The sequence below is a fragment of the Pholcus phalangioides genome, unplaced genomic scaffold (genome assembly GCF_987345545.1).
Source record: "Pholcus phalangioides strain wild (caught in Gottingen) unplaced genomic scaffold, Ppha-v1.0 ptg000009l_1, whole genome shotgun sequence".
NCBI classification, from domain to species: Eukaryota; Metazoa; Arthropoda; class Arachnida; order Araneae; family Pholcidae; genus Pholcus; species Pholcus phalangioides.
This window is the reverse complement of record NW_028301602.1, coordinates 49,099,890-49,126,678: the sequence shown is the minus strand read 5'-3', so window position 1 is coordinate 49,126,678 and position 26,789 is coordinate 49,099,890. Positions and strand designations below refer to the sequence as shown.

Sequence of the window (26,789 nt, the reverse complement as noted above, 5' to 3'; positions counted from 1 at the left end):
ATATAAAATTGATTTTCTGTCTGTGTGTGTGTGTGTATGTTCTCTATACAAATCTACAATTTTAGATTGATCGTCGCCAAATTTTGCATGTATACCAAATGGAACCCAACTTGAACGATAGGCTACTTTAAAATTTTGTCAGAGCAGGGCAAATGCCCCAAACGGGCAAAAAACGGTTGGGCAACAATGGTTTTTGGGCCTCAACAATCACTTTCCGAAAGTTTACTTTGGTTACTGTGGTTCCCTAGCAATGCGTTTAAGATGTGTACGCCTTTGCAATGGTTTGTCATTTCTTCAACGCTGTCAGTATATGTATAATGCTTATGCCTTTTTGTAATGGTTTGCCACATTGTCAATACTCCCAGTAATGAGGTTTTTTAAATGGCCTCATAATCATCATCAGCATCGTTTTGATGGTCAGAAAAAGGGTGATTCTCATAGTAATCAGTGTTAAAATTGTCGATTTTAATGTAGAAATGCGGAAATTTGGTGGGGTTTTCTGTCACATCAATAATTTAAAAAATTGTATTAAATACTCGATTTTTGAAACATTGAGTTCGCTTTAGTGATAGATATACGAAACCCAGGAGATTAAATATGAAGTAATTATCTGGACCTACTTCTGAGTTGGATATCCATGCAATAACATTGATTTCAACTTTTTATTTATATCTTCTCAAGCATGAAAATTAATGTCTCCGTATTGTCTTTTAATGTTCAACTACATAAATTTGTATAGTTTAGGTTGCTTTTAAAATAAATTATGGGCCCATAAAAAGTACATTGAAAAAATTCCACAGCTTTAATTAAGCATTTTGAAGCAGAAACAGGCAGAGATGGATAACTTGAAGTTCAGGGGGGGGGGGGAATCAAAATGACTAGCACCCTTTGAAAAAAGAAAAAAAAAATATTTATTTTTAAGTTTCTTTAAATCTAAATTTGTTTCTTTCATGAGTCGCACAGGAAGTCGCCATATTGGTGAACTTAGAAACGGTTTGCATGTCTCTCAAAGAAAGAGGGAGATATCACGTGATCCAAAAAAAACCTCATTGAAGAAAACCCGGACAATGCCGGGTATTATAGCTAGTAAAATATAATCAAGAAACATCTTAAACATTCTGACCAGGGCTTGACATAGTAAAAAAATTATGCCAGCCGAATTTCTCAGGAGCAAAGAATACCCTTTTCCTGAAGAGGAGGAAAAAACAGCCAAAATAATTTCTTTCAGACTTTTCTGGGCCTTGGTGGCCTTTTTTCATGTTGGTGGGAAACAAAAATTCCAAAAAAACTGCCCATGGTACCATGTTTTACATGGTAAATAATATATCCCAGGAAGTTATTGTAACAGGGATTTTTCACTACAACCTGTTTATATGATGTTTAGTTCATGTCGTATTCTTGCATACTATATTTGTGTAATATCACCCATACAACTTATTAGACTGCATACAGAATATATAGTTTGATTCCCTTGAAGTTTGTTATAGCGAGGTCTGACTGTATGTGAAATGTTTTTAATTCCCAAAAAAATAATATAAACAAGGTTATCATTAACATTTTATAAAAATGTCATGTAAGCTGTATTCATTTCCTAATTTACTCATTGAATTCAGGTTATTCAGACATCTAGACATTAGAATAAGTAAAAATATATCAAAATCAAGTGAAAACTTACTTTTCTGTGAATATTCCTGAGTTCAAACAATTTACGTACTTTGATCGTTAATAACGCAACTAGAAGAAAAAAAATCAAAAGTCAGGTACATGAAACAGATGATTCCGATGAGAAATTTTTTCCTCCTCCTAAAGTTTTGGGATGATCAATCCCCCTTCTTTCACCTTAAGGTTGATTAAACTGTTTTCAACAGAATTTATTGACTGACGCTCAGCAAAATTTTTGCTCATGTCTCAAAATTTAATTTGTATGGATTTTATTAACATATATTATAAAAGTTGTAAAAAACCTCTAATCACTAGAACCGCAGCATTTTCGGTATACCTATAACCGCGGACTGGGTCAAATCAACCCAAACAGTGAAGAAAGTGTTTCATAGCAAAAACCGGAATTTCTTTTCAGTTAATAGGGGTTTCCCTACTTTCATTCAATGTTGTTTAATTGTGTATTCATAACGGGAAGCTATATTTGTTAATAAAAATAAAATGGGCTTCAAAATTAGCTAAAAAAGATGTAATTCATTAAAAATAAGATTTAGATTTATAGACTATTAACTGTTCATTACAAAAACTTTTTCAAATAAACGTCAAATTAAGTATGAGAAAGTCTATTATATGATTCTGTCAAATAAGTATTGTTCTTATTGATAAATGGAATTTATGATGAGCAGTTGGAGCAATTTTTTTTTCATTATTCTTGCACATTCACCACATGTTGAAGTTGCACAGCCAGTGCAAAAATCAACAGTTTTGTTTCCACATTTTATTTTATTTATTTATTATTTTTTTGATAGCTCACGAACGGTTACGTATATTCAAGAGCCCACAAAAATGTTTCCTCTAGCGCAAGGGCAACATGTATGATGAACATATATGTTATTCAAGAGCCCACGAACGTTTCCTCTTGCGCAAGAGATACGATTTTAGAGAAACTGCATTTAAAAAATATTTCTGGACTTCTGTACTGCTCTATACAAAATACAGAATTTTTTTATAGCCAGGATGTTGTCTTTATATTCACCACACTTTGATTTAGCCAAAAGGCAGAGAAGCGATCTCTTTACATTCAGCGAATATTTTCTGGCCATTTGATCGGCTACAACTTAGGCAAACTGTGTTGAATTGTAGTGTGAAATAGAGTCTGGAAGCATTTTGGGCTTCCACTGCCGATATCGACTGTCAGATGAAGTGTGCTGAGTAATAAAACATTTTTATCTTTTTGATAATTATTAATTATTATTATTTTATCTTCCTTGAAATTTTCATTATAAAATAAGTGTATTCCAGTAGCAACATTTCATGCAACTGTAGTTTCACTATGTTAATTGCGTCAGATAACATTGCTCTTCAATTTCGTCTTACCCTCCCCCACTAAGCTTGTATTTTTTGGCTTTTAGCATTTGGACCAGCTTCAGTGTAGTGAAAGAAGGTGTCGGTTGAGGCCTTTCTGCCCTTGTTCTCAATTTTTTTGATCAGTTGCATCATGGAAATCCCTTCAAAATGCACTTAGAGTAAGCCAAAATTTTATTCTATTTCTGTGACATCGTTTGCCTACAGAAATTTCAGCTACATGTTTTTTCTAGAATTAAGCTTTTACTTTCCCAAAACCTTTCTTGAGTACCGTCAGAATATAAGGTATTCAAATTTACAAAGGAAAAAATATTTAGCTCTGCTTGCGGTTCCTTCATTGGAAAAAAGATAATCTTGGACAATAAATTGGCCTTGAAAAACCTTTATTCTTCCTTATCTTCATGTAGAAATACGTTTTAGAAATTGTAACCACTTCCAAGAAAAGTACATACCCCCTTTTTCCTATAGAATAGTATGTTGGGTCAAAATGACCCAAACCATGGTTCTAGGTATAAGTGCTTGTAGATCTGAAACACTAAATACGAGGAGAATAAAATTTTCGTGAATTAATATTCATATGATATCATGAAAAGTCACGAAATTTTTTTATCATCTGCGCTTAAGTTTTTGAGATAAATGAAAACGAAGTTTGATTTGGGTCAAATTGAACCACTCTGCGATTCTAGTGTTAAGACCCAGTCATTATTTAAACCAAATCTGCATCAGACAGAGATGCCATCGACGTGCTATAGTGCGTCAAATACCCGGAATTTTGGAAAAAGATGCTTAAAAATTTGGTTCATGTGTCCTATGGGATGTGTTATTTCCTAGTTCCAAGAAGAAAAAAGTAGGAAGAAAAAAAAAAACTTTTTCCCCTTCTTTCTTTCTTTTCAGTCCATAACGATCGTGCGACCTTGAAAAGGGTCAATACACAGGGTTGTTGAAGCTATTTAGTTGCTTCCTTTAATCAGGAGCCATGTACAGAATTTTCAAATTTCAGAGTTTCTATTCCCCTGTGGATTTTCTCCCCTCCGGTTACATACCGGAAATTACACACTTTCGTGGCTACCTGCCGGTATTCAAAGACAGCGTCTATACGGGGGAAATTCGCCTTGTTTTTATAAGATTGCAAATGCACATTTTTTGAAAAATCATAAAGGATTTGAGACTTGTGTTCAAAGTATAAAACATTTTCCGAAATCATTCAGAAAAAAATAATAATCTGTAAAAACTCTACCTTGAATATCCACAGTTTTGTCATCTAGCTGCTATGTGGTAGTCACCATTTTACATCGCGAAAATCACTGGTGTGTAAGCAGAATCGGCTTTTGGAGGGGCAGAAGGATTTCTTCCACAGGAATTGTGGGTCACTAACGCTCAAAAAGAATTTTAAATTAACATAGTATAAAACTGTATTTTCTCCAATATTTTAATTTTCTACAAAAATATTTTTCATTTTTTCATTGCGGGGGTGGGGGCGATTTTGCCTTTGGTAAAAAGCCGGGTTTGGAACCGGAGATAGCGCAGTGGTGATTGGCTAAAAATACAATTTTTTAAGGTTTTCTAATTTTAGAGCTGGCTATTCCTTTGAAAAAAGCTCTGGTCTGGAAAATCACAGACCTACAACACAAATATGTATACATTAAATTTCAAATCCATCAAAATTCAAATTTCCAATTGCATCCAATCAAATTTCAAATGCATTATCAATTTGGAGGATAGATGCAGGGCCGCAAATCGGGTGAGTGGTGAGTATGCAGGTCTAGTGGTCCCCGGGCTCTGGGCTAGAGGAGGTGCCTAATTCACCCTTTATAACTGCTTCTTTTTCATTACACGGGGTGCCAAAATGTGTGCTTGTCTCATCTGAGAAAGTATCTAGTGGCAGCCCTAGATAGATGGCCCCACCTACTAAACACAAAACACGCTGAATGCTGGAAGGGGGGGGGGGAAAGCGCACACACACACACACACTTGAGTTTCACCAATAAAAATCTGACATAGCTCCCATATTCAGGTGTGAAAATATGTGGCAGTTAAATAACGGCAGATCAGAGTGGTGGACCATCAGGGAAAGAAAAAAAAAGTCATTTCACCAGGAAATCGTTTCCCGAGGATTTATATGAATAGGGAATCGGAGGATAAGTGTCTGAGAGAGAGAATCTTATTTGCTTTAAATTTAAATCGGAAGATATTATTGAAAGAGCTGATTTTTTTTAAAGAAATGAAAAATCAATCAGAAGGGAATTTATAGATTGATTTATTAGGAAATATATAAATGTGTGCTTCCATCTATTAATTAAAGTGGATCCTGCTTATAATGTTTTTCAAAAAACTGTCATAAAAACGTTGCAAGCAGAAAAACACTTTAAACAGGAAATCATAATGAGATTTACATTTGGAACGACAAAAATAAGTCATTCTAAGTGGAAAAATGTTCTAAATGAGAACATTGTAAGCGGAATCGACTGTATGTTTTAAATTTATTACATGTGCTAAATTCCACATGTTTGATTCTCAGAGGCTTTTCCTACTAGTAGACAATGAAAGTAAATGAACCTCTAGATAGAACATGTTTTGAGAAATGAATTATTTATTTGATTTAGAGTTACCTCCTTCTCTTACCCAGAACATGGGCCGCCATTCTGTCTCAACGAAGAGCTATAAGCAGGTGATCAAAGACCTGGGGCATGCTGGAAAAAATTCATAGAGATACCAGTGAATTATGGGGGAAGGGGGGGGGACCATACTTTTCAAGATAATTTTTTTTTGAGAAGGACCCACATTCACTCAAAAACCCAGATTTTTTGAATACCCTGGGTCCCAAGACCCATGTAAATTACAGTACAGCGGTATCTCTGATCAGATACTCACTTTTTACTTCAGGAGAATCAAAGTCTAATGGGTGTCGTTGCACAGCTTTCAGAATTTCAACTTTTTCGATTTCAGCTCTTTCTTTCTAAGAAAGACAAAACATAAAAACCTGTTACATAGATTCATATACATTGAAATAAAACAATTTATCAATGAGCTATAGGTGCTTATAACGAGGTATAGTCGCGTGAAAACGTTTTAGACAGTGGAATGGGGAGATATTGTCCATTTGCTCGTAGAACCAGAGATGCCATTGAATTTTGAAATACCCAGAATTTTGGAAAAGGACGCGTAAAAATTTTGTTCATGCGTCTCCCGGGACGCGTTCTTTCCTAGTGCTAAAGGCTCATTTACATTGAGCAAGTTAAGTAGCTGGCGAGTGAGCAAGTTGCTGCTAGTTCAGCGAGAAAAGAATCACACTCAGCTAGTGAACTCGTCCAGATGCGCGCGCATCAGGGAATAGCCTTATAAGCTGAAATCCAGTATAATTACATTGTCTGTTGTTGTTGCACGTGCTTTTTAGTTTATCTTTGATCACTTGAAAATGAAGTGGAGTTCTGAGGAAATAAAGAAATTTCTTTGCATCTATGAACAATTTCCGATTCTTTGGAATGTTAAACATAAAGATTACTGCAACACGAAATTAAAAGAGACAATCTTCGCTCAAATGTGTTGTCAGTTGGAAGAAGGCGGCCTTTTGGGAGGAGGACTTGACGACAAAAAATTAAAGGCAAAGATAAAAGGGTTGAAAGATGTCTACAGACAGGAGCTGGCAAAAATAGAGAGAAGCAAGAAGAGCGGCGCAGAGACGGGAGACCTGTACCACCCGAAACTGGCGTGGTTTTGTTCTGCTCATTTCTTTCAAGAAGTTCTCTTGACTAGAGGAAGTCAATCAAATCTGGTAAGTGTGTGAATATATATTTAAATATATATATAATACAAATAAAGTAGTTCATTTTTGAGCCATATATATACAGTGAGGGCCCGATTTCCGCATGAGCAAGTAGGGCATTAGCTCAGGGGTCCATACCCTGCAATGTTTCCTAGGGTGCAATTTTCATGGGCCCCTAAAAATTAAGTACAGCTGAGAATCTTCCCGGACTGAAGCCATCCTGGAGCAGGGCCCCCAAGCCAGACCTTTTATGGACCCTTCTCTAGTGAATTTGTAGCATCAAAAACTAATGTTAATTGTCCCATGCTAGAGCCCTGTCAGCCCTGAAAATTAGGTACAGCACCCTTGTGAGATCATCCCCTTTTCATTTTGGTGCCCCAAAATTCAAACAGCATATCGTACACCAGCGAGAATAACTAATCTTTGGGACAGAGGGAGCCATGTTCTGGTTTGGTGGCAAGAATAACATTTTTTGAGTTGTGATATTCTTACCAATGTGCGATATAGGCAGGCTCCCCAGCCCCACATCCTGCAGCAGGTCCCCTATGCCAGGGACTTTGGTGGGCTCCATTATAGTTTCAAAAAATGATAATCATTCTGGGCTGGAGTCCTGTCAACCTTACCCTTGTTGGATACATAGAAATGATCAACAATCTCTAGCGAAGATAGTGCTATTTTTTTACTTTTTCATTCATCTCTTCCAATGCTGATATACTGAACAGTCTGAACCTTTAACAGCGTTATGCCTTTCCCTCATTTTATATTTATATAAATTCTTTGCTATTTCTTTGTAGGTTCTTCCATGTAGCAGCCAGCAACCATTTGCTGGTGATGTCTGCAACAGCAGCCTTGTGGATTTCACAAACCAGGACGGAGGGGACCTCGATGAGTCAGAGTTGACGCCTATACCTCCAACTCCTATGAGGAAGGGTAGAAAGCGTCCACATTCTGAAATTTCAGAGGCTGTTGAACAACTGGAAAGTATAGCGAAGCGGGCAACTGAGGACAAGCTGCATGAAGTGTTCAGCAAGCACGTGGCAGCTGAACTTCACTGTCTGCCACAAAGAGAAGTCTCCATGCTCCAGCAACAGATCCGAAATTCCATAACACGCATGAAGTTACGCTGTTTGGACTGTGTGGATGAACGCGAACATGAGATACTTGGTGCGTCGCCTTTCTATTCTTCGGAATCTAATTATCCATGTGAGGATATGATTTAGTAACATCTGTATTTGAAAAATAATTTTCTTGATATATCAAGCTGAGTAAAAAGTCATCTATCTCTCCGTAAACTGTACTATTTCATTTGTTATATATATATATATATATATATATATATGCTTTCCCATGAATATTGCTACACATCTTTTAACCCTTTGATTTTTGTCTTACAAAAGACCTACTACTTCCAACTGAGAATGTATTTGTGAGAAGAACGTCTCTTTTAATTTTGTGTTGCAGTAATCTTTATGTTTAACATTCCAAAGAATATGAAATTGTTCATAGATGCAAAGAAATAATGTCTGAAAAATATTTTTCCTTTATATTGGGCTTAGACAAAAAGCCATCTATCTTTCCGTCAACTGCATTGTTTCCATTTATTTTCGTTTCTGTAAATCTCTTTTAATAAACACATATAGATTGAATTTGTATTTCAGCGTTACCTTTACTACATGCAATACAGTCAACATTTGATTTTACGAATTGTCTGGTTCCAAACAATATATTATTCCTTTAAATGTCTGGCACTTGTGAACTATTTTTCACATCGCTATGGGTTTGTAAAAACATCAACTGTGTATAATTTGAGAATTCTTAATTCTTAAGAAATGAAAGCCTTCAATTATTGACTTCAGGATTATAAGTATGGCTATGAAAGTTCAGGCATAAGATTCTTGGTTCTGGAACTTGGGTTCCAGAACCAAGAACTAAAAAAAAGTTCTGGTATCTGATTTTTTATTTAAAATACTCTTATCCATACAAATAGAATCATATTTATTTACAATGCAGTGTTTGAAAAAGACCAATGGAACATCAGCAAAGCACAGAAAAGAGTGCACACCAAATTTCGCAACCATTTGGCTTTTTGGTAACCCAGTTGATTAGGGTTTTGGCGATATTTCTCTCTTCGTCATCTCTGTGTATTAAAACAATGAGAACACGTTCCTTGAAACTAAATTGTGGGGGGGCAGCATTACCCCCTCAAAGGCAGAGCGCCCTTATCTAATGAATATGTGTTACTTGTGCCTGTTAAATGTGTTCCTTCTATTGTTCCCAATAGGTTTTTTTGAGATTTAAAATAGAAGGGTAAAATGTATTTTTTGGAGCGTTTCATGGTGACAGGCTGTTTGGTCCATGGGATATTTGCAGGTGAATAAGTGGGCTACAGCCAAAGGTGACAAGTTTAACCTTTTAGGCAGTTTTTAAAATTTCCCTGATCTGCATTACAACTGCCACGTTGGAAATAGCTGCTATGAACCAGAGATATATTTTGGGGTGACCGAAATAAAGCAGGTGAAGTTTGACGAGATATCTCAAGATTGCTGCTGTAAGGGTTAAGTAATTAGCAATGAAGAACATTGAATTACAACAGGTTATAATAGATAAGGGTTGCAGAATCTGAATAGCCTGCAGACAATGAAGTCATTAACCCATTTCTAGTTTGGGTTTTGGAAGAAAAACAAACCAATTTGAAAAAATTAAAAAAACATTACAGCTAAAAAATGCAACTGCAAATGGATGGCTTGGAAAAAGAATGTTTTATTTCGCTAATCTTTATTTTGGCAAATGACAATAAATATTGAATATTTGGTGATAAGTTTATAAATATCACCAACCTGCAGTCCATACTTCACATTCCCCATATAATGGGTTAATGAAATACACATAATTATATTAGAATGACCCCAAGTAAAAAAAATTAGGTGCCAGCATAATTTCTTGAGCCAAGCGTGCTCTATGCTCATGAATAATGGTCTAAAATAACATTTCCTAAAATAACACTTTTCTGGGAAACCATATCATGACCTCATTAGGACATAACTGTCATCAAATTGGGATTTCATAACCCACAAACTGTTATTGAGCTATTGCCTGAAAAACAACTAACACCATTATAAATTTGTTATTTGCCATCAGAACCTGGCACTCCTCAACCCGCTATTTTATACATGCAAACTATATACACTAATATGTAATATATAGACACATAATTATATACACTGATATAAACTGAAGAGCCAAAAAAACTGGTAACAGGCATGCGTATGCAAATAAAGAGATATGGAACCAATCAGAGTACCGCGCTGCGGTCAGCAATGCCTATATAACACAACAAGTGTCTAGCATAGTTGTTAGATCGGTTACTGCTGCTACAATGGCAGGTTATAGAGATTTAACTGAGTTTGAACGTTGTGTTATAGTCGGCGCACGAGAGTACCGTGAATATCGGGAATCCGGTAAAAAATTAAATCTACGACATCGCTGTGGCCGGAAAAAGATCATGCAAGAACGGGACCAACGACTACTAACGACAATGTTAAACGTGACAGACGTGCAACCCTTTCGCAAATCCAGGGTTGGCAAAAACACCAGTTTTTTTGGTTTAAACCTGTTTTTTTGTTTTAAATAGTATTGACATTAAAAACAATGAAATATCTAAAAAATCATTCAAACTTCCAATAATTAACAAAAATAAAATGTGTATTAATATAATTAACACTATTCCCATGCTAATTAATCAATAAATATTTATTACATTTTAACAAAAACCAACTTTTGCAATTTAATTATTTTTTGCTTAACTCAATGGATTACTGTGTGTTTGGAAATTCTTTTAATGTTGTTATTAATCATATAATATATAAAGATTTTTCTCCAGTTACGTTCAGTATACTTAATTACGAAGCTATTCTGCAAAACGTAATAAAAATTAGGTGAATATCATGCATTTAATGAAGCATAAATAATGCAGATTAATTAGCAATGATTTGTGATGTACAGGGTGATTGTAACTAAGGTTCTGATTTCAAAACACTGTAAAAAAAGAACGATTGTCAGAATGACTTGAAAATTGACATGAATATTCCTGAAAAAATTTAATTTTATTTGCTAAAGGGAAAAAAATACTTAAAAATGTAAAATTAATGACATCATCCAACACGTGGGAAATTTCTCGCAGAATGGAAACGATAGCCAGTCATAGCAAAATCATCACTTAATTATAGCATTGCACGACTCCATAATTCACGGAAACATCACAAAAAAAATGAAGTGATTGAATAAATAACTACAACTTACTCAAAAAATGTTAAATATGTTGTCCACCCACGTGTTCTGGCTATGAGGTTGAAAGCACAAAAATTATTGTTCAACAACAGAATCGGAGTATGCCATGGTCATAATGTGGATGTGCTTGCAATTCAGCTTTATTAAACCAAACGTGCCCCCTTTCCCCCGTTCATATTCCTGAGGAATGTGGAACTTCTAACATATAGGGAATGTGCTGGAGATTGCAATTCACCAAAGTTTGCAATCTGACCACTATTTATAACATTTTGAGGTACCCCCACAGCCAGAAGTTGCAAGGGTTAAGGTGCATCCTGTCAAAATGGGTCTTCAGCAGCTGCTTTGCTGGTATTGCAATGTGCATCTTGATAGAAGTTCTATCCACACACTGATGCTGTGGAAGTGCCGAAATGATGTAGTTGCACAAAATAGATTATACTGCTGGCCAAGTACAGCATCATCTACTTGCACATTTTGCACTTTTTTCTTTTGCGAAAGAAACGTCCATTGCTTCAGGAGTATCCATGCAAATTTTCAAGTGATTCCGATCAGCACTTATTGTATAGTTTTGGAACCAAAACTTTAATTATAATCACCCTGTATATAGCTGATTATTTTTCATAAATCTGTTACTACTATACAGTAGAACCTTGATTAACTGGGCTTAGCTGTGCGAAAGTATAAAAAAAACAACTATTGAATATTAAAACTACTACTTCACCAAACACCAACCATCGTTATAGTGCAATTTACTGCCATTAGTGAGATGGGTTGGAAATGAAGGCGCTGTCTATCGGTGATCGCCTCGAGTTCGTTAGGGAAAATATCTTATCAATATCCTCGCCTGGGTTCGAACCCGGGACCCTGAGAACAACCTTCACGATGGTAGACGAGCATCTTACCACCATGCCACTCGGGCACTGAATATTAAGACTGTGAGATATACAGTAGGAGATGTGCTACTTCTTATGAAAAGAAAATGAAAATGTATGTGAGGTAATGTAACAACTAGTACACTAGTCTTTGTCCTTTAAGGACAACTGGTGTCTTTATTGGATTATAGGACCACCTGCCCCTAGCATGATGGTGTCACTACTGTAGCTGCTTCTTTGTGAAGGGAAAAAGGAACCCTGTGAGATAATACACCACTACATTTAGATGTGTGATGCAATCCTTATTCATGAATTTGCTAAAGATAGAGCATCAGAATGTAGCCAAAGGTTAGAAAATGTTGTAAGAATGAGAAATTTTGGCTTTTGTATATAACTTCAAATAACTAAGATACTTCATATGAAAAATATACATATATTCTGGCCACTTTTATGAGACTTTTTGAAAAAAACCGCTTATAAAATCTTATGTCATTTAAAGATATACCATCAGAATGTACCCCAAGGATATAAAATGTGGTAAAAATGAAACATTTTGGCTAATAATGAACAAATTTAAAGGAAAAAAATGATATTTCGGCAACTTTTATCTGATTTTTTGAAAAAACCAGTTGGTTAAAAGCAAGGTTTAAACCAAACAACCCTGCGCAAATCGCTGCAGATTTCAATGCTGGGCCATCAACAAGTGTCAGCGTGCGAACCATTCAACGAAACATCATCGATATGGGCTTTCGGAGCCGAAGGCCCACTCGTGTACCCTTGATGACTGCACGACACAAAGCTTTATGCCTCGCCTGGGCCCGACAACACCAACATTGGACTGTTGAAGACTGGAAACACATTGCCTGGTCTGACGAGTCTCGGTTCCAATTGTTTCGAGCTGATGGACGTGTACGGGTATGGGGACAACTTCATGAATCCATGGACCCTACATGTCAACAGGGGACTGTTCAAGCTGGTGGAGGCTCTGTGATGGTATGGGGCGTATGCAGTTGGCGTGATATGGGACCCCTGATACGTCTAGATACGACTCTGACAGGTACGCAAGCATCCTGTCTGATCACCTGCACCCATTCGTAGCCATTGTGCATTCCGACGGACTTGGACAATTTCAGCAGGACAACGCGACACCCCACACCTCCAGAATTGCTACAAAGTGGCTCCAGGAACACTCTCCTGACTTTAGACACTTCCGCTGGCCACCTAAATCCCCAGACACGAACATTATTGAACATATCTGGGATGCCTTGCAACGTGCTGTTCAGAAGAGATCTCCACCCCCTCTTACTCCTACAGATTTATGGACAGCCCTGCAGGATTCATGGTGTCAATTACCTCCAGCAGTACTTCAGACATTAGTTGAGTCCATGCCAAGCCGTGTTGCGGCACTTCTGCGTGCTCGCGGGGGCCCTACACGATATTAGGCAGGTGTACCAGTTTTTTTGGCTCTTCAGTGTATAATACATACACATATAATTATATACACTGATATGTAATATATATATATAGACACATAATTATATACACAGAATACATTGCATAATTATAAATGCTACAGCTAAAGTTTAGAATTCAGTTGTTTCATAGAATAATGAGTTGAAGTAAGGAATAACACACACTCATTCTTGAATATTTATATACAGTAATTATAAATAGAATTTTAACATATATATGCATAAAATTCTGTCTCCATTGAGAATGACACAATTCCACTAGGTCAAACCTTAATGAAACCTAACAGCAAGACCATTATGGAATACTAGCTGCTACCCGTGCCTTCACTCGCATGGATTTGGTAATCTGAAAATTGCTCTGCGATGATTCCTTCCAATAACATTTGAATCCATTATCACCCCATCGGGTGTTGCATTTCCAGAAATCCTGTCTTTGTTAGTCTCTATATTATAAAATATAATACTGTCTTAATTTCATATTTATAGCTTCCAGTGGTTTGAGCTCAGCGATAATTGCTCCATATGACTTTTGACCCCTGCTCTATGTCCTCATTACAGTATGAATTTTGAAAAATCAATCTTTAGTGAGCTTTTACTTTACAAAATAAAACTACTGACCAAATTTCATATTTATAGCTTCAGTGACGATTGTCTCATATAACCTTTACCTCAAAAAAAAAACTACTGACCGAATTTCATAAATATTGCTCCAGCGGTTTCGGCTTGGCATGATTTCTCTAGGAAGTTTAGACGTGGTTTGGTTTTACCAAAGGATGTTTATAGGTGTCTCGAGTTTGATACCCAGTTTGTCCTTGTCAGAAACTTTCCTGACATAGGGGTACGACGGAGACATGAACACAGAAAAAGATTGCTACTGCAAGGAGTCCCACACTGAGGTGTGCACACCAACCTCACGGTGAGTGTTAAAAAAAGACTGACATTCAGAATCAACAATAAATTGCAGGTCCCGTTCTAATTAGCCAGTCGTGAGCAAAAAATGACCATTGTATGCTAGGTTGATAAAATATACTGGATTTTTATTGTGAGGTATTCATATAGTTTGGCAGAATTTTTAAATATTCTTTGTAATGTCAACTTTCTGCCACTGCAATGTATTTACATCCATGAAGTGTTGGGTGAGGGCCTTTCTTATATCCTCGGCAGCACGTTTGTAGTTATTGCTGCCGAGACTACGGACAGATGGCAAATTACTGATGCAACTTCTCCATTCCCCTGGTATAATGTCACCAGTATTGAAGTATTTTTTATCAGTCGCTTGTAGTGGTAGGTATACACTGGGACTGGTTTTCCGTAGCCAGTTGTGCAAACTACAAGCGGCCCAGATTACCTTGTCAGTGGTGTCTGGCTTCAGCTCGATGGGTTGGGAAAAAATTCTGAAACGCCACACCAGAATACCAAAGGCATTCTCAACTACTCTTCTTGCGCGGGACAAGCGATAGTTGAAGATTTTTTCAGCAATGCTCAGTCCGGTCTTGCTGTATGGTTTCATGAGGTTCGGTCCCAATGGGAAGGCATCGTCCCCAATGATGACAGAGTTTTGAGGCATCCCCAAGGAATTGTTCCCCATTGCAATATTCAGCATCGAATCCCTGAATGTAGCGCTGTCACTGGCCCGTCCATTCCCCCCATATCTTCATACGTAAAACAATATTCTGCATCCACTATTGCAAACAATATTATACTATGTTTTTTTATAGTTAAAATACATAGAACCAGAACGTGGAGGCAGCTTTATGGATATATGTTTCAAATCTATGGCACGGCAACATCTTGGGAAATTCCATCGCTGGGAAAATTTAATTTCAATTTCCTTCCATTCATCAGCTGTTGCAGGAACCTACAAAAGCAAAATAAATATTCATGTTACTAATAGAACACGTCATTAGGCTGCCAAGAGAATGAATCTATTGTATGCATGAAGTTTTAATTACTTGCTTATATCTCATATTTATACAGAAAAAAAATTAATCCTTTCTTTCTTCATAAGATATGTCACATGTAATGAGGCAAAAGCCTGATACAGATATAGTTAAAGTGGAAGGCTGGAATATATAAGAGTCAGGAGAAAATTATTTATACAAAAGGATTGGATGTTCATTTTTATGGTCAAGAAGCACCAAACAGTGACCAAAGGAGAGTATGTCCAATATGCATCTGGGCAAACAGTACCGAGGTACTGTTTGCCAAGCTGCTGAGCAAAGAGGAGGTCCTCTTTGCTCAGCAGCTTGGATGCCAGTGAGCAAGGTGGGCAGTCTGCATTACGTATTGTGGTAAATAGCTTATTACGATGGTTCGCTGATTGCAATGCATTGCTGATTTTGCTGGTTGCATATGGTTATGCATTACGTACTGTAGTGCATAACATGCTTATTGTGGTGCATTGCGTAATATTGGGCTTCACTTGATGCGATGTATCACGTATTGTAGTGGATTGCATATTGTACTGTATTGCTTATTGTGGTGCACTGTAAATAGTGGTGCATTTCATATTGTAGTGCATCGCATGTTGTATTGCTTATTAAAACACAGTGCTTATTGCGTATTGTGGCATATTGAGTATTATTGTGCTTTGCTTAATGCGATACATTGCATGCTGTGGTGCATTGCATATTGTGCTGTACTGCTTATTGTAATGCAGTGCTTACAGTGTATTGTGGCACATTGCATATTGTGCTGTACTGCTTATTGTAATGCAGTGCTTACAGTGTATTGTGGAACATTACATATTATGGCGTATTGCGATGCATCATATATCGTACTGTATTGCATATTGTGGTGCATTCCTTATCATGGTGCACTACTTATTGTGCTGCATTGCTGATGGTGGGGTATTGCGTTTTGCGCTGTATTTCTCATTGTGGTGCACTGCATATAGTGGTAGATTGAGTAGTGTGCTTTATTGCCAATGGTGGTGCTTTGAGTGTTGTGATGCATTAGTTATTGTGCTGTATTACCTATCGTGGTGTATTGAGTATTATGCTGTATATATGATGGCAGTGCATTGATTATCAAAATCAGAGTGGGAAACTGGCAATTGAATGACTATTTTGCAGACATTTGCAGTGCCTGAGGAATATTTTGCTTTATAATTAAACAAGATATGACGAGTAGTTAAGTCCCTTGGAGGTGGGGGTTGGACACCGAAGGCATCAGGTGGGACTTTGTCCCCTAGTGTGTAATAAAAAAAAATTTTACTCACCTCTATGAATGGCTTCAGGACGTGGTGAATTGCTGACAGCACTTCAGGCAGAAATAGCGATATTGTAGACTCGGGAACACGGAACAGATTGCTCAGACATTTCAACGAGCCCCAGTAGCCAAATACCGGAGTGATATCTCCAGCTTCGTTTCAGTTGGGATCGCCATCCGCATTTTAGTGTCTTGCTTCTTGATGATGCCGTCGACCATTTGCAGTAAATTGTCGAACTGGGCACCGTCCAACTGCAAAATATTCCGGTAGGCTACTGAATCTTCATCCTTCAGCAAAACACTGGAAGCTCCATATTTTTCGCATCTCCCGACCCAGTCGTTCACCCGCATTTTTCGTTGTTTCCTTTTTTCCCTCTCCAATTCCTTTCAAATCTCAAGGGCAACAATCCCAACTCCTGCACGAACGACTTCGCTAGACATTTTCTCGATAAAACGAGGCGAATCTACAATTCGAGAACGATATATATATTATAGCGAGTAGCGAGCGAGCATATTGCACAAGGCGAGTTTATAAGCCAGATAGCAAAAACGCCAGCTAGCAGTGAGAAAAGTAGCCCGACCCTCAACTTACTCGCTCTAGCGGAGCGAGCGGCGAGTGTAGTATTGCACAGAGCAAGTTCAGTAGCAGCGAGTAAAGGCCCGTTTACACGAGACAAGTGATTTAGTTGTAACTAAATTTTAACTTGCCAATTCTTTTTGAAAGTGTCCACACAATTAAGTGGTAAGTAGATGCTCATTGGATAATTTTTACAGAGGCGAGCGCAGTTAGCACATGCACGCTTCAGTCTACTCAAATCCATGGAGAGAGAGAGACGCAACGAGCAGGAGAATAATAGTAATAATTTTTTATTTATCTGGCATTCAGAGAAGTGCTTTTTTTTTTAAAGCTCATACCTTTCGTAACGATGGATGAAGATGATCAGGTAGAACTTACGAATACTGTGATCAGAGCCACATTATATATTTTTTTTAAAGAATATAAATTTATTCACTTTCACTTACCCAAGAGGGAAAAAAAGAATACACAACATATTATAAACTTATGTAAGTCATCGAGAAGGAAATATAACATTTCTCTATTTCTCCTCTAAGTTGTAAATATCGATTATATGATATTTTAATCGAAGTTGAAGAGGAGACAAATTATGAATTATGTAAGCCGAAAATACGGGAGAAGATTCTTGGCATTCATAGGAAATTCTAAGGGTTAAAAATTAAATAATAAAAATTCATTAAACATGAAAATTATTTCCAAATTCTCGAAATTATTAATTTTAAATTTAATCTATAGAGATGAAATCTATGTTAAATATTTGATCATGCATTTTTACCACAGATGGCAGCAAATTCGTTCTGGACGAGAGAAATATTCGAAACCCTCCTCTCCACACCTGATATATATTTTTGAATCTTCAAATTTTTTCAACTCCTGACATCATGTCGACAGAATATTCCATAGCTTTTTCCAACATCGAATAATTTTTAGCTTGTTTGTTAAGGTAATTTTCATTTCTATAGTTCAACAAACATTCATGGCGAAGATATTTTTCAACAAACTTGAAGGTTGTGTCCTCTGGCCACCTCACCATTCAATATTTCCGCGGAATTCTAGCGAAACTTCAGGAGACGACGGAGCATGAACAGGTTTACGCTTGAGATCAAAATAAACCCGTCCGTGAGAGAGCAAAAAGACCCCTCCAAGTGACAGGCCATGCCCACTGGCGCATGCGTATAGGTCTACTTAACCAGAAAAAATAGAACCGTTCTTATCTCACTTACCAACTAAATCACTAGTGCACTTGCCAACTAAAGCCGTGTAAACGGCCCTTATCGTTTGCATACATTGTATCGTACTTGGCAACTTAAAATTAAGTGACCAACTAAAGCACTTGCCTTGTGTAAACGGGCCTTAAAATCGTAGGCGAGTAGCTAGTAAACTCGCTCAATGTAAATGAGCCTGAAGGCCCGTTTACACGAGGCAAGTGCTTTAGTTGGTAACTTAATTTTTGGTTGCCAAGTACGATACAATGTATGCAGACGATAAGGGCCGTTTACACGGCTTTAGTTGGCAAGTGCACTAGTGATTTAGTTGGTAAGTGAGATAAGAACGGTTCTATTTTTTCCGGTTAAGTAGACCTATGCGCATGCGCCAGTGGGCGTGGCCTGTCACTTGGACGAGTCTTTTTGCTCTCTCACGGAGGGGTTTATTTTGATCTTGTAAGCGTAAACGAGTTTTCCGCAATCTGCTCCCATTATCCTCCAGTTCTATCTGCATTATGGCGAAGTGGTCCGAAGAAACTACAATGAAATTTGTTGAGGAGTATTTAAAACATGAATGTCTTTGGAACTACCAAAATGAATGCTATAAAAACAAGCAAAAAAAACAATATGCCCTGATACACATAGTAGAAAAAATGGAGCTCCAGGGTTTTGGTGTGAGGGAAGTAGAATTAAAAATAAAAAGCATTCGTTCAACATATTTTCAAGAAATAAAAAAAATGAAAGAATCGAGGTCATCGGGTGCTGGGGCCAATGAAATATATCATTCCAGAATGAAATGGTTTGCGATCTTTCACCACGCCCTGTTGTTGATTGATGCAAGAGCATCGCAGGATGATATGGCGAGTTTTATTTAATTCAACTTTCATTTAACTGTATATACTGTTGTGTAATAAGCAGGGCTTGCCAAATCAATTAAAAAAAAATCTAGGCACCAACCAAATATTTCAGAAGCTAAGCTTAATTTCTTTTGCATTTACACGAGAAAATTTACGCACCAAAAAAATAAATATCAATTTTTTTAGTCACCATGGTGACCTGGGATTTGTGAAGCCCTAGTAATAAGCCGAGTGTTTTTTTTGGGCAGAAATTTGTTCCTATATATAAATGTTTCTCAAAGTGCGCGTAACGGCTCCTGGGAGCCTCGCGGCGAGCTGGAGATAATTAATTTGTGTGCCTTAACGTTGCAAACTATGAGTGAAAAGTAATGACTAAAAATTGCATGGTTGAAGGCCTTTTGCTCTCTGCGGTGAATCTTTTTAACAGCGAGATCAGCTGTCATTCGCAACTCTATGTTTGGAACCACAGGAAACCAATTTCAGCTGACTACCACTGCAGTAATTAATTAAGAAGGAAGGAGGTGGGTCGGCTTTTATGGGTCATTCCCAAATGTGTACATTTCACATTTTTGAAATGAAAAAAATGAATTTTCAAAATAAAATTGATCTCAAATTACAGCCAATAACTAGAAGTTTAATATTTTGCTTGAGTTTTTGGAAGATGCAACAGAGTGCACAGATTAGCCTAATTTTTTTTCATTTTAAATGATTGATGAAATATGTTGTTATATTTTGAAGCATATCTCCACTTATTATCACTTGCTGATATTGATGGAAAACAATATTTCAATATGAGAATGGCATAAGAGAGTAGACATTCCACTGTGAAAAATCTGGTACTAAAAATGTAACATGAATCTTAAGTCATTTTTTGAAAAGTTAAATCCAAAAAAAGTTGATCAAGCATTAAAAGTGAACCTTTCAATGCGCTCAAAAGTGTTATTGGATTTAATGCTGTATAAAATTATATGTATATATCAAATGATCGTTAACAGACTGGACATTTTAAAATTGGAAAAATTTTGGGGCATGAACAAAAAAAATAGATTTTCAAAAGATGAAAAAAAAATTTTCCAAATTTTTATTTCATTTTGGGTTAGATGGCTTTTTTCTCAGCCCAAGATATATATATATCCAGGAAACATTTTAATTTTCTGGACACCATGCCGAGGCAAATCTGGAAAGAAAAGTCATCTTGTCTCCGCCGGGACTCAAAACCAGGCCCTCTTTCATACCGGGCAAGCGTTCCAGGTTCGCCTCAGCATAGTGTCCAGAAAATAAAATGTTTCTTTTAATTTTATTTTCAGTTTTATTAATCTCTGACACATATATAAAACATGATTCCAAGTTTTTTGAAAAAAAAAAATTCAGATTTGCACCAAGTCTCTTTGTTTAATCCTTTTTCAAGCTGGGGCAGCCAGATTTGAGGTTTTGCTACAAACAATGATTTAAAAAAAATTAACCATATGGCAGAACTATAAAAAAAATTAAAATTACCACCAAAGTACTTTGAAATTTTGTAAAAAAATTATCAAGTCTCGGAAACAGTTTCTACACTTTTTTTTTAAAATGACCCTTATACACGAATGTATACGAAATGCAAATTTAATTCCTGCACTTAAAATTCTGTTAAAAGTCATCTGGTCAATTAATTTCTCTGTGTGCTGCCTGCAGCCCTTTAACTATAATTTTTTTGGGAGAAGGGCAAACGTGATTCTGCCCCCACCACTGCAAAAGTAGATGATTTTAATGGCCTTTTTTGTCTGTTCCTAATACTTGTCATCCTGGCAGTTGCCCTCTCCAGTTCTGACCCTGATTTTTCTGTACTGACATCCTAATACATGCGCACATGCATTCTTTTTTTATGGGTTTAAAGCTAACAAAATTTAATTATTTTTGTGAATACATTGGAAGTGAGTTTAAAATATTCGCCAATTTTAACCGGTCATCTGGCTTCGACGGTATAGGACGTCATTTCAATATTTAAATTTTTGAAAACGAATTAGTGATAATCATTTCAATTACTTATTTTGTTGATGATTCATAAACACAGCACATGATAAAATCAGTTTCAATTGTATTCACGAAATATTTTAATCAGAAAAATGTATTTCATTAGTTTCAAACTTTAAAAAAAGGATAAGAAATTAATTGGCCAGATGACTGATTAACCTCTTCAGACCGAAGAAAAAACTAACCATTAAAAAAAATCAACTGATTCATGTTCATTGTACGTCAAAATGTCCTTAAAAAATGAAAAAATTAATTAATTTGGGTCGATATCTTTACTATTACCATTTGAGTCGGTACTCTTACGCATACCTCAAGTCTTAACTTGAAAAAAGAATCATTAAAAATGAACGTACCCATATGAGTACCTCTGGAGCGAAGAGGTTAAAGTAAAATAAAATAAAAATAATTGAAGCAATCAGCTTTTCTAAACAGAAATATTACATCCTTTATTGCAACAATGATAGGACAAACACAAGGGCAATAACGTAACAGAAAATTTAGTCAAAGTTAGCCAAGAGCCTTTTCATGTGCTCTAACAAGGGTCTTCAACGCATGGCCTGCTGGTCAAGTAATTTAAAAATTATTTCATAATTGATAAAAATATGTACGATTAAAAAAATAATCGCAGAGTAATTTTACAATTTACAAAAGAAATAACCAATCAAGAAAAAAAACATAATCGGTGAAAGCAACTGTGCTGTTGCAGAATAAATAAAAATTGATTAATTTAATTAAATGAAAGAAATAATTTCAGAGTAAATAAAAGTATTAAATAATTTTTTTGGGATTCCCACTGCTTAACAGAACACACCAACCTGTGGCTTTGTGGCCCATAGGCTTTACAGAAAATTTTAATTTGGCCAGCAATGTGTGAAAGGTTGGAGAAAGGCTGTGGAAAAAGGTTGAGGGAGAAGAAGTGCTTTCTCAAAAAACTGAAAAATCAGTAAATCTGATTGTGCCTAAAATGATACCCCCCAGAAATGTTGGGGTTCAGGGGTCATAAAATGTCCCCTGGTAGTAAAAAGAAGCTTGAACTTTGAAGCGTCATTCCTACATCTGGGTGGGGTTGATGAGACTGTAAAAGTTTTTGCAGTATGTGTGAATACTATATAACAGTTCATCCCCTCCATCATCACTTTACCAACTAAGTACAGTAGTACATGGAGCCTTGGTTGGTGGGAAAAGGAATGGTGACAATTTGTGGAAGCCATCTCACACTCCATCAGCCAGCAGGAGTTTCCAGTCCATCTCTAAAGGAACCTACACATGCTCAGTTATACCTGCACAGTCATAACTGCGCAGGCATAACTGAATGGTTCAATGCATCCACACTACTCAGTTATACCTGTGCAGGCGAAGCCTCTGGAACCGGTTCTAGGCGATCTGTGGGGGATATTTTCATTCTTCACGGTCTTTTGATCAGTTCTGATTTTCATAGTCTATAAAGTTCGGAATTTTCTAGTATGATTTCCACAGATGATGCTTTGGGTGTAGGTGGATTGGTTATGGCACTGAAAATTATTAACTCAAAAAAAGAAAAAAACGGGTAATGTGGTGCAAAGATTGGTTAAAAAAAAGGCAACAATATTCACACGCTAAATTATTACAGGAATTGAGATTTGCACCAAAAGATTGGCATAATTTTCTCAGAATGATCAAGATACCTACTCAAAGCTACTGACTTCGGTGACTCCATTAATAGTGTAATGAATATGTCATTATTCGAGCCATTTCCCCCCACCCCCTAAATTACGCCATTAGAAAATTTTCTTCTAATTAAATGCAATCCCTCTCCAAAACAAATTATTCAGTTATTATTGTTCTATTATATTATCAGTAAAAAAGAAGAGGGAAGAAAGTAGGGCGGTAGTAAAAAAAGCAGGGAAAAAAACTGTGCAGTTATACCTGATGGTCCATACACACGGTCAGTTATACCTGCGCAGGCATAACTGTACAGTTATACCGAATCGAAAAACCATTCCCTTCAGGTCGCCTGTGCAGGTCAACTGACTGCCCCTACACACGCTCAGTTATGCCTGCACAGTTGGCCTGTACAGGCATAACTGTGCTGGTATAACTGAGCGTGTGTAGGGACCTTAAGGAAATAATAATAATAAAAACATGAATGTTCTGTTCCATATGCACATCTCCTCATTTATGACTTTTTCTTTTCTCATGAGAAGGAACCTTGCAGGTGGCCAAAGGTCAGAGATCAAGATGGGGAACTGAGAGCAGAGACAGGGGAAGTGAGAAAAAAAAAGGGAGAGAGGAGATGATATCCCTACACCTGGCTAGAGCAATCTACAGAAGATACTGTTCCAATCTTTTTTTAGCCCTCTCCACCCACGCATCTTGTAAAATCCCCCTTTCTTCAAGAGGCTCATGTGGTTGGGGGGGATCACATTGGTCTCCATGATCAACAATTACAAGAAAAATGCAAGAAAAACTTAGAATATTGAAAAAATCCCCTCTAATCTTGCTTCAATCAATTCGGTGAATTTAGAATACCTTTGGAGGTTAAAAACTCAAAATGGCCTTGGAGAGTTTCCTCACTGCTTCCGCGGAACCCGAATTATCCTGTGTGCCTTCCCCTCTCCAGAAATAATTCTGAAATTATTTCTCATTATACCAGGGAAAGACCAATGTATGGAGACCCAAAATTGTGAAAAAAGAACCACGGCTAACTAACTGTTAATTTTGGGTCTACATACGTTGGTCTGTCCCTGGTATTATCAAACCCAAAAGGTAATTTTTATTTCTCATTACCCGTGAATTTATTTCCTCTCATTTGTTTTGAAATGTTTATCTCAAAAGTAATTTTCAAATTACTCTTTCACCAATTCTCGAACACTTTAACTAATTTCTTCATTGGTTTTTTTCTTTAATTTCTATAAATTCTGTAATTATGTCAGCTTTTTCGTCAGCGGGCCACTGCAAAAAGCTTCGAAGGCCACATATGACCCGTGAGCCATGCATTGAAAGTCCTTGTTTAATGCTTCTAAATAACATGGTACCCATTAAAGAGAAAAAAGAAGGTGAAAAGCAAAGGGAAATAGTTAGAAATTATCGTTACTAAAACTGATCCACTCCCACCAAAAAAAATTGAGGTTTTGAAACACATGATTGAAAAATGAGCAATGCATAAACATTAAAAAAATTTATTTAATAGCAAGAAATGCAAAAACTTCTCAGTTAGTAATGCCAAGGCCATAACTATGGGGAGCTGGCGGGTCTGGTGCCCCGGCCGCTGGACTAAAGGGGTTTGCTGAACTCACCATTCAACCGCTTCTTCTACATTAAACGGGGAGCCAAAACGTGTGCTTGCGCGGCTGAAAAAGTAACTAGTTGCAGCCCTGTGTAAACCATTCTCGAATTGCTCCCACATTGGGAACAAGGGCCCAAGAGAAAAAATGTGAGATCAAATACGGTATATATATATGAGTATACACTGTGTGGCCAATTTAAGTATGACCAATTCGTCAATATTTCGTTCGCCCACCTTTACCCGGACCTTGTACGGTAAACAGTGCATTCAGAGATCCTTTGAGACAATTTTTAATTAAGATCTACTGTAATTTGCTGTTACCTTTCTGTTGTCTTTCACAAGTTGGAGACTCTCCGTTCCACCTGAGCTTTTACCAATCAATGAATACTCATGAAAAATTTATTTCTCTATCCCTCCACAGCGATACGTCATAGCTCATTTGCTTGAAACTGTCAGGTGGTCATAATGATGTGCCCACTCAGTGTATATGTCACAAAAATATGTATGGAGGGTTGAGAATCAAAGTGGTCTTAAGTCACTGGAGTGCAACTTTTCATAACAAAGCGTTCTTTCCTCTGAAAGCTTCCGAAAAAGCAGTTTTCCATGAAATTATTTTTTGCTTGTAATACACGTTAGTCCTTGAATTGTCTTTTTAGCAAAAAAACATTCCAAGAAAAACTGATTTTTTGGAGCTTTTAAAGGAAAGAACGCTTTATTATGAAAAAAATTGCAATGCAGTGACTTGAACCACTTTGATTCTCAACTTCTCATATGCCATCACATTTCTTGCAAGACTAGAAGCAGACGTGAAGTTGGCATGATGGCCAAATCGACTGCATGGCCAAGTGTCCAGTTATTGAATCATTCTTATCTGCCAGCTCGCTGACCCCCCACCCACAAAATAATCTGTGCAATCATCTCTAATTTGGCATGCATTGCGAGAGGAATGGTGGTGGTTAGTGCAAGGTAGATCAGCCAGTCCTTCTGAGGGCAAGTGCCTCCAACTTCCACCATTTACGCCTCCATGAGTGATATCCTCCACGTCTAGAGATGGGGCGTCCACAGAAATTTTTATTTTGTGCAGCCAGTTTTGTAGACAGCAACAGGCTTTCACAACTTTATCAACAACTTCTGGTCTCACGGGAATGGGCCTTTCGAATATTCTGAAGCGTGCGGCCAAGATGCCAAAGGTATTTTCAGCAACACGTCATGCCCGAGATAGCCTGTAGTTGAAAATTTTCTGTTTCAACGACAAATTGTTCCCTGAGTATGGCTTCATGATATTGTTTTTAAGAGGGAAGGCATTGTCAGCAACAATTACGTGACCTGCTGGAAGTAAATTATTTTGCAACGCAAAGCTCAGGTTGCACCTCCTAAAAACACCACCATCAGCGACTCTTCCATTGCAACCAACATCTATATAACTAAAACAATAGTCATCGCCAACTAAAGCCATCAACACGATGCTATTTGTCTGCTTGTAATTATAATAGAAGCTTCCAGCTTCTGGTGGTGCTTTTAGCAAGATATGCTTCCCGTCTATCGCACCGCAGCAACCAGGAAAATTCCATCTTTCTCGAAAAACATTTTCGATTGCTTTCCACTCTTTGTCATTTCTCGGTACCTGCAAGTAAATAAAAATACATAAATACAGTATTCTAACAGGCAGTTTTTTTTTCTTAATAGGTGAACAATGAAGTAAATGTAGCTGGTGATATACAAGCTACACCACAACCTGCACAAGTCCAGGAAAGCATTGACCACCACCACGACTTCCCGTCAATCAAAGAGAAGATGCATGATCTGCACCTCTTGTTGGACAAAGCGGACAAAATCAGCAATGTGATAAATCCTGCCTTGTCTCCTGGCAATGAGTTTGACTGTTTTGGGAAGTTCGTTGCGGCCACGTTAAAGGCGATGCCGCTGGAGGTTGAGCTTGATGCCCAGCATGAAATTTTGAGGTATTTGCGCGACATCAGAAAAAGCATGATAGTAAATGCACCAACAAGCATGGTGGTGGATGCTCCATCGCCATCCACCTCGGATATACATTACGGAGGTCCTTCGCTTCCATCTAACCCCGTCGTGTATGAGGTCCGGGACATTCTCTCCGAAGCCCTCTCCACCAGCACGGAGGAGAAAAAATAATTATTTACATACCGTTTTCTTTTTTTTCTTCACTTTTATATATATATTTGCCTATATTTAACTTTTTTCCCATTTTTGAATTTCTATCTATGAAAA

General features: G+C 37.1%; 1 protein-coding gene across 4 annotated transcripts in view; it reads right to left on the bottom strand.

The window, feature by feature from the left end:
- bonsai (28S ribosomal protein S15, mitochondrial) overlaps window positions 1–26,789 on the bottom strand; it is a 79,746-nt gene that overhangs the window by 10,136 nt on the left and 42,821 nt on the right. For 3 of the 4 annotated variants that reach the window (XM_089236464.1, XM_089236465.1, XM_089236462.1), the window contains 2 exons: window positions 5,896–5,980; window positions 1,676–1,734 (listed from right to left, as the gene is read on the bottom strand). In XM_089236464.1, the coding sequence (XP_089092590.1) occupies window positions 1,676–1,734; window positions 5,896–5,980 (144 nt within the window). Of the gene's footprint in view, window positions 1–1,675; window positions 1,735–5,895; window positions 5,981–21,436; window positions 26,170–26,789 lie in introns of those variants that run through there. The other variant, XM_089236463.1, reaches the window with a different exon arrangement.